Genomic DNA, 8,209 nt, shown 5'->3' with positions numbered 1-8,209 from the left:
CAAAACTTGAGGAAAAGGTTTCACCGTTGGCTGGGGAAGGCTAGATCTGAGGGTGCTCAAGGCAAGCCATGATGCACAGCTAGCTTCTTGCGGGCGAGCTGATGCCAGCAGTAGCTACAGCATCTTCCCTGTCCGGCACTTCCCCACAGGCTGGGGCTGGTGAGGTCTGAGCTGAAGCGTGTTCCCCCCTCCTCCTCCAGCAGCGCTCCTGCAAGGCTAGGTAAAGCAGCACAGCGACATGAAAGAAAGGACTAGAGAAGATCTCAGAAGACTAACTTCCCCTTATTCCCCTTCTCTTTTTCTGAGCTTTTGCTGCCTTACATAGAAGCACAACTCATCTGGTTAGACACGCCCTGTGTTGTGATAAAGGACTTTGTCACACACCCCCATGCCTTAACCAACCCTTCCGAAAGCCCCTGATTTAGCAGACAAAGCATTTCTGAGCAGTTTGCCCAGGCAGCAGCTGAACTCTATAAGCACTGGACTGCGGAGAGACAGTAACCCCACTTAAGTGGCTGATGAAACAGGATTTTTAATGGGAAGGTAAAATAGAAGCCAGCAGGCAACAGCTGAAAAAATACTTCTATTGTGTAAAAGGCTCTTTGATAAGGCCTTTGTCCTCTGGTGAGCAGAACAAGCTGAAGATGGAAGTGACTTTTGAGTTAAACATTTCCAGGTTCTCCTTCTGGTTCTAGCTGCAGCAGTCCTGCAGCTACAAGGGGCTGGGGTGTCTGCTGGCACATGCTTCCCCATCCATCCCATCTCAGGCTTGCATTGATTAGCTTTCTGTTCAGATAAGAAATGAGCTTGCATGTCTATGTTCAGTGATGGCATCTTAATGTAGTTTAGACCAGTCTGTATGATTAATGGGTAAGAAAAAGCTTTCAGGAAGAGTCCACAGCAGCTGTAACAGTTTTATTGTCAGTTCCGCACGTACCCTTCAGTACATTTTTAAAAAAATCATCCGTTGAGTACAGCAATACAAAAGCCCGTTTGATGGCCTCTGAGGCTGCAGATTCCTCTAGCAGCCCTAGTGCCTGAGGCCACCAGTCTCTATAAGCATGGAACAAAGGCAAACACCAACAAAAACCCAACAGAAAGGACTTGTGCCAAGGAATGAGGTTATTTCAAGCCCACTGACACCCTAAGGTTCAGGTCCTTATATAAATATAGCAGCAGAGGCACCACAGCGTCAATCTGAGGGCCACAGCAGTACCTTAACTAGCTGTCACAGCAGCATCGCCCTCTGCATTGCAGACTGTGGGTGAGGCACAGGGAGCAAATATGGCTTTAGGGGTTACAAGCAAATGCTGGAAAAGTGTTGGCAACCTTGGTGCCACCACTAGAGTTAATACTGACAGAGTGTCACCGCTTAAGTTAAAGGGGAGGCAGAACTACAGAAAGTTAAAGAAAAAATCTGGATTAAAAGAAAAAGAATCCAAGTCCTTCCACCTTCAGAAAGTAGGCATTGTCTGCATGGTAAAAACAAAACACTCCCCTCCTGCCCTTCAAGGGAAAACATTCCATCCAGGAACTCAACCACCAAGTTGGTCATTGGCAGCCTGAGCAAAGCGTGGAAACGTGTAGCATAAGGCTTCTATTGGTAACACCGAAGTAAGAACTAAGAGATGGGGGAGTGAGGGAAGGAGCCATCTGGGAAGCAAGATGCCATCCCAAAGCAGAGTCACAATGGGAAAGTCTGAGCCCTTCCCAGGCTGCTGCAAGGAGCAGAGGTTGGAGACACTGCAGAACGCCTGGGGCGGCAGCCCCTAACCTACACAGCAGCTGCACACTTACACCTCTTGGCAGGAGGTACTAGAGGGCCTCCGTGCCTCAGCTATTGGAGTAACCCTCCAAAAGTTCACAGAAATGGTTTCCTGGAAGTGCATGTTGCTAAGGACAGAAGTGAGCAAAGATGCAATGGGAAAAGAAAGCCCACTTCTGCTGTTTCATGAAACCCTCCATGGCTGAATTCTTCAGGTCCCCTGGTCCCACTGCTGGAGGAAGGAAGACAGCCAGCCCGGTTGCAAGGATCAGCTCTCTATGCTCTGCAGCTCCTGCCAGTCTGTCTCACTCTCACACCTGACCCTTGTTTTGAAAAACTCCTTGATGAGTCTCTGTGCTTCCTCTTTCACTGCAAGAGAGGAGGCACCACCTTTGAGACGAAACTGAAGACATCTGCCCCTTCTAAAGACGTTAGCATCGAAAGAACCCAGGATTCTTAGTGCTCTCCCCAGCTGCCAACTCACCGGTCTTGCGGGCAGGGTTCTGCTCCTCAGTCAGTAAGTGAGACAGGTGCCGAGCAAAGCCCTTGAACAGATCCTGCAGAATTGGGGGAAATAAAGAGCTGAAAGCAGACATTGGTTTACCTCACCAGGCTGCCTCCACAAGTTGTCAGGCCCTTCGCACAGGCTGGCTCTAGCACAAACCATTCACAGATTTAGACCTCAGGAGTGCTGCAAACACACCTGGCCCTGCAGTGCCGGCGAAGCACACGCGCACGCATGCTGCCCTGCAGAACACATCAAGTAAACTGCACCAGTATTGACCCTGATCTGCTGCCGTTCCACAGGTGGGAGTTTGTAAAAACTCACCAGAGTTTAGTGTGAAAACATGAACAATCACAGACAAGTGTGGAACCGACATGACACCACTCTAAATCACACACAAACCCTTTCTTGGGAGAGGTGAATTGCTGCACGTAGAGCCACTACAACAGCACATACCACGATGTGACTTGGAAATGAAATGCGGTATCCACATCACCTTCCCCCTCTTAGAGCCCCACATCACTAGGAAGGTGCAGGCTCCTTCTGCCAGAGAGGGTCTTGAGCTGTGCCCTACCTTGGAAGCAAATTTGCCACCCTTGTAGAATGGGGTCAAATATTTGACGACGATGTCTGCTGTTTCCTTGAGGGACATGCCTTTGGTCACCGGCTGTACAGTCTTGCTGGTTCCTTCATCAAACTGCGATAAGTTTGGATCAAAAGTCACCTTCTTCTTTGTTGGACCAACACTTTTGCTTTCTGGCTGGGACAGAATAGAAGATTTTGCTGCTGTCCGAGGCCGCTTTGTTGCAGGACTTCCCATATCCTGGAGATGGGACAGAAGAAAACCAAACCCACCGATTCCTGTAGCAGCATTACAGTTCCAATCAACCAGTACCTTCTGAGAACAAGAACCTTTGCAGCACCCTGCAGGCTACAGCAAACACCATGCAAGAATCTATGTAACCCATTCTGCTGTGCAGACACAATACACTGTTCCCCACACAAAGGAGTTTTAAGAAAAACTCTTCAAGACTACCACATTTAGAACTACCCTATTACTTTTATTAGGGTGGCTATTTGCTAGACCCCATCCTATACAGGAAAGACTGACAGGAAAAGATGTCCAGGATGTCTGCTGAGAACACACCCCTCGGGGAGAACCGACCACTTCAGGAGTGCCACGCTCCTGGCTCCATTTGAAAGAGCACGGAGAAAATTTGCACTACCAGGCAGTCTCAGCTGCCAAATGCAGAACCAGAGACTGAATGGCAAGGAAGGCTGTGAGCGTGGTTCGCTTCTCAGTGGTCCTGCGTGTCACTGGCTTGTGGTTGTTCCCCTGACTCGAGAAAGCAGCTTGCTAATTATAGTTAGTTACAGACCCAGAGGGGGTGGAGAGACTCACTGCACGCCAGCAGCAAGGGGACAGTGACATGTGTTGTAGAGAAGAGGAGACAAAGCCGAGTGGAGGGGAAGCTTTCCACTGCAGGCTGAGTTGCTGGCACTGGCCCAGAGGGCGGGCCGGGAGACAGCAGGAGTGCAACGCAACTACAGTTCTTGCTGCTGCAACTGTGGCTGGGCCCTCCCCAGACAAGTAACGCTATCAGGTGAAGTTCAGATCAGGAGCATCGCTCCCAGAGGGAGACTTGGCACAAGATAGGCAGAAGAAAAAGAGGAAATTAGCATCCATTAAAGTCTTACCTCATCTGATCCTGGTCTCTTCCCACACTCACCTTCCCCAACAACAGTTAGCTCAGTGTCTGCGACATTTTTAGCAACACTAGTGGGAAGAGTGGAGAGAAGGCCAATTTTAATCATTCCACAGTGAAGATATTACTGCATTCACTGTCAGTGGCCACAAGACTCTCCCATGGTAAAGCAAGAGTCTCCCTCACCAGCCTAGAGGTTTAACACAGATTCCCACTTTCCAGGACAAGGCTGGTGGGGCTCTGCAGCTCATTAACAGGGCAACGCAGGGAGCAGAGAGGTAGAGATTTTACCTGGATTTTACATCAATTTCTTCCTGAAAGAGTTCAGACTCAGCAGCCTGCTGGGTCTTAAAATCCTCCTCCCTCTCAGTCAGTATTACTTCTGTCTCTCCCAGCTCTTCATTCTCTGCCTGGGACTGTCCAGACACATCTTCTCCAGAGACATCTTTGTTTTCCTGAGGTATTGATTTCTCTCGACACATGTTTTGAGAAGAAACCAGAGGTAGCGTGCTTGCAGAACAGCCATCTTCCTTTGCTGAGCTGCAACTTTTGGCTTTAGACCCACCTTTGGGGAGGGAGAAGAATTTGGAAATATCCTGTGATTCTTTTTTGGCTGCTTCTGCGAGCATTTGCTGCTTCTTGCTACGTTTGGACTTCTTAGTAGGGCTATCTGAAAGGGCAGCCTTTTTGTCTGGACTGGGTTGCTGTCCCTTCTTTTCAGGAAGGAGCACTTCCACCCCAGCACTCCCACACATTGCTTTGGTTGCTATTTCTTTCTTCTGGAGAGCAGCATTTCTGGTGTCCAGTTCCACACTGCAGTCGCTGCTGTCTTGCCCATTTGGACAATCTACTTTTTTGACAGGCTTTGCATCACTCTCCTGGATCTTCAGCAGTTCTGAAGCTGTCTGGAACAAGCTGGATTTCTTTGGAAATCCTGCTCCCACACGCTTGGGTTTGAACTAGGGAGAAAGGAAGAAGTCGTTTTGGATATGAGAGCATTAAGGAAGCCCTGTGTGCAGAAGCCTGAAAGGAGCGAAGTTTCTGTATACAATAGACCAGTGTGTACAGCTGTGAGCTGGGGAAGGCTCTAAAACTGACTTATCATCATAACCATCAACTGAGACATCAGGGAAATGGATTAGGTTAAAGTCACAGGCTCGCAGTAAAGAAACAGACAGCACGCTTGGTTAGAGCAAGATGAGAAAAACTTCTCTGACAATGGCCTGCACATAGATTATATTCACTAATAGGAGCCAGCACGACTTGTTGATCTCACTCCAAAACCCAAGGACAGACAGGGAAGGCAATTCCAATAGAGATAAACAGCTACAGCCACACAAAGGACCTAAAATAAAACTGTAAAAAAGCAGATAGACAAACCACACCGTTCCCTCCTTGCTCGTCCGACCTGTACTCGCTCACCGAGTAAACCTGGGATGCAGGGAGGAAGTCCTCTTCTGCTGGAGGTTTTGTTTCTAAGCAGCTGCTGCTACCAGTTCTGGACCCAAAGACTGAGAACAGCTCTCCTTGTTTTGAGGCTTTGTTGATTTCTGCTACCTGAAGAGAATAGAAACATGCTGTAATGACCAGAAATCTTTATGCATTCCTGTCTCTATAGACACTAAAAGCCACAGTGGCAAAACACATCTCCCCTGGAGACATATCTCAAGAACAGAAACATCTTCAAAGAGACTTAGTGCAACCAGCTAACCTAAACCAAGGCTCCTCTATTGTCAGCGACAGTCTGAGGAGCTCCCCATTCCCTTTACTGCTAGACCTAGAGGATATTTGGATGAGCTTGCACTGGTGTGTAGGTTTCCAAAGCCTGTAAAGCCAACAAAGATGTGAAACCAGCGTGATTCTGGGCCCTCCTGCAAACAAAACCAAGCAGAAAGATTTGGAAGTTATCCAAGGCAAAGCAGAGCTTCTCCGTCATCCTTCCCACACAAACCCTACCCTGTTTCCCCTCGAGCCGAGGCCACAGCACATTCAAGGGAACAACAGCAGACACACCTTCTTTAGCACAGTTGCCTTGTATGAGTTAGCCATTTTACTGGTTCGGAAAGCTTCGTACTCCAGCTCCACAGCACAGGCACCAGGGTCTGACCTGTAACACAGGCTGGGCTGATTTCTTGCAAGACACACTTCTATATCTGCAAAGGGAACACTAATGCTTAAGCATCTCCCAAGAAAATACATGATTCACTCCCTTCAGTGCAAGAATAAGTGATAACTTCCAATTAAGTCCTAAGGGATGCAGTGGGTGAATTGCTGGAGAACAGAAAGGGTGGTGAAAACAGTTTTAAATCAAAGTCCTCAGTTGCTCAGTTTGAGAAGTACACTATCTCCATCTTGTGGGACAGGGAAGAATTGCTGAATCAAGGTGATTTAGCAGAATCGGACACGGAAATCTTCATATCTGATCCCGAACATCACTACAAGAGGGATGCTGTTTGGTGCAACTACATCCTTGGACCAAAAAACTTAGAAAGGTATTCCCTGAGAGAGGTAATGTTGCTCAGGGAGGCGCAGGCCCTGTGGTAAGGGACTCAATAGGCTACCCCTTTTCCCTCATCTCATACCCTTTTCCTCCTGCTGCTGGAACCCTTTGATTGGTGCTCAAAGCTTCTTCCAGCATCTTCAAGCAGTGTTCCCGTCCCTAGGAAACATGGGATACTCAGACATGCTCTACAGAAGTCACAGTGCCCCTTGGACTTCCATCCCTGAAGGAGCAAGAACAAGGCGGGCAGAACCTTTGTTGTTCTTTGCAAGTCAACAAGGCTGCGCATTAACCAGCCCTCCTTACCTTTACTGTGAGCTTAGAGATTCTCCTACTGCTGGCGTCCTTCAAGGGGCAGTCCACACCTAGCACAGAAGAGACATTGGGGAAGGGCGTCATGGCAGAGCTGGGGCTGATGGAGAACACCTCAGCTGGCACTGGGGGGGCGCCAGCCCAGCACTGCTTGGCATGCTCCTCCCCAGAGAGCCGCCCCAAGGACCACCACAGTCACCCTTCCTACCTGGAGGAGCTACAATCTCTAAAAGAGTAGGCAGAAGCAGAAGTGAGATTTTTCTCTCTGGATGAGAACATCTACTTTGCTACTTTATGACCAACAGCTTTCCAAAACCTCCCCACCTCAGGAAATCCTTTTTCAAGGAATCCCAGGTCTTAAGACATGCAACCCTTTTCCCAACCAAAGCTAAGGTCTGATCCACCTCCTCCAGCCAAGCTTTCACAGCCAAAACCTCTGTGCCTAGGGATTGATACCTCCAGTGGTGATGCTATAGAAATTACACACAGCTGCAAAATACAAGAATTCCTTCTCCCAAAGAAATCCCACTATAAACCAAAGAAGATACTTACTTGGAGGAACAAAATCTTCCTTTTCTGGTTCTTTGCCCTGGAAGAAAACAAAGATCAAACATTTCCATTCCTGCAACACCCATTACTGCGTCCAGAAGCACAAAAGACACATCTGATACCCCTGCTCCAGGGAAAATTAATGCTGAAGTTACAAAGGTACTGCAAAGGCACCAAAATGGGGGAAAGGAGGCAAAGGATGAGAATCAAAGCTGAAAGTTCACCTTTGCTATAGGAATATGCAAGAGAATTTGGCCGGGAAAATCTGTTTTGACTAAGATCAGAAGTGTTAAAGACAACAGGATCATCTTGATTAGCACCGCAGAGAAATTAGTACATGAATAAGCTGCGTTCCTTCGTATGATGGGGCTGACCCAGAGATGTGGAGAACACAGCAAAGCAGAGGCACAAAAGTAAAAATCACAACAAGCAACAGCAAGATGCAATAATTTCCTTTCATTAGTGCCAGAAAGCCTTTATGTCTGTAAGACAAGCTCTCACAGCAAACAGCCTGTGACTCTTACAAAGGGACACCAACTCACTTTGCGCAGGCTCATCTGCTTTTTGTAGAAGTTGTTCCACTCCCGTTTCCGACTCTCTTCATTGGCTTCATCCCAGTTCCCACTGCTTTCTTCATCATACCTGGACAGGGCAGGAAAACAAGAGGAACAAACATTTCTGTAGCTGCAGCACTACCTGGCGACAGGCTTTGGAAAGCCTCGGTCATCCCAGTATTTATAAAAGATGATGTATTTCACATCCTTTCTGAACAAGCCCTAGCTTTTAGTTTCACTACCATCCCTCAACCTGGACAGCAGCGACCGTCCTCCAAAAATTCATGGGATCTGTCAACCCCCTGAACTTGTAAGCAG

The 8,209-nt window shown here is 48.1% G+C and overlaps 1 protein-coding gene across 5 annotated transcripts in view; it reads right to left on the bottom strand.

The window, feature by feature from the left end:
* Positions 1 to 899: 899 nt before the first annotated feature.
* The window catches only part of RECQL5 (RecQ like helicase 5), a 38,549-nt gene continuing 31,239 nt past the window's right edge, over positions 900 to 8,209 (bottom strand). For 3 of the 5 annotated variants that reach the window (XM_075111493.1, XM_075111492.1, XM_075111496.1), the window contains 11 exons: positions 7,880 to 7,979; positions 7,341 to 7,377; positions 6,783 to 6,841; positions 6,559 to 6,635; positions 5,990 to 6,083; positions 5,399 to 5,533; positions 4,268 to 4,935; positions 3,969 to 4,047; positions 2,845 to 3,201; positions 2,250 to 2,322; positions 900 to 2,134 (listed from right to left, as the gene is read on the bottom strand). In XM_075111493.1, the coding sequence (XP_074967594.1) occupies positions 2,034 to 2,134; positions 2,250 to 2,322; positions 2,845 to 3,201; positions 3,969 to 4,047; positions 4,268 to 4,935; positions 5,399 to 5,533; positions 5,990 to 6,083; positions 6,559 to 6,635; positions 6,783 to 6,841; positions 7,341 to 7,377; positions 7,880 to 7,979 (1,780 nt within the window). In that variant the 3' untranslated portion in view covers positions 900 to 2,033. The remainder of the gene's footprint in view (positions 2,135 to 2,249; positions 2,323 to 2,844; positions 3,202 to 3,968; positions 4,048 to 4,267; positions 4,936 to 5,398; positions 5,534 to 5,989; positions 6,084 to 6,558; positions 6,636 to 6,782; positions 6,842 to 7,340; positions 7,378 to 7,879; positions 7,980 to 8,209) is intronic. The other 2 variants (XM_075111497.1, XM_075111494.1) reach the window with 1 other exon arrangement.

Source organism: Phalacrocorax aristotelis, chromosome 16, assembly GCF_949628215.1.
Source record: "Phalacrocorax aristotelis chromosome 16, bGulAri2.1, whole genome shotgun sequence".
Lineage (NCBI taxonomy): Eukaryota > Metazoa > Chordata > Aves > Suliformes > Phalacrocoracidae > Phalacrocorax > Phalacrocorax aristotelis.
This window is presented reverse-complemented; position numbering and strand designations above follow the sequence as displayed.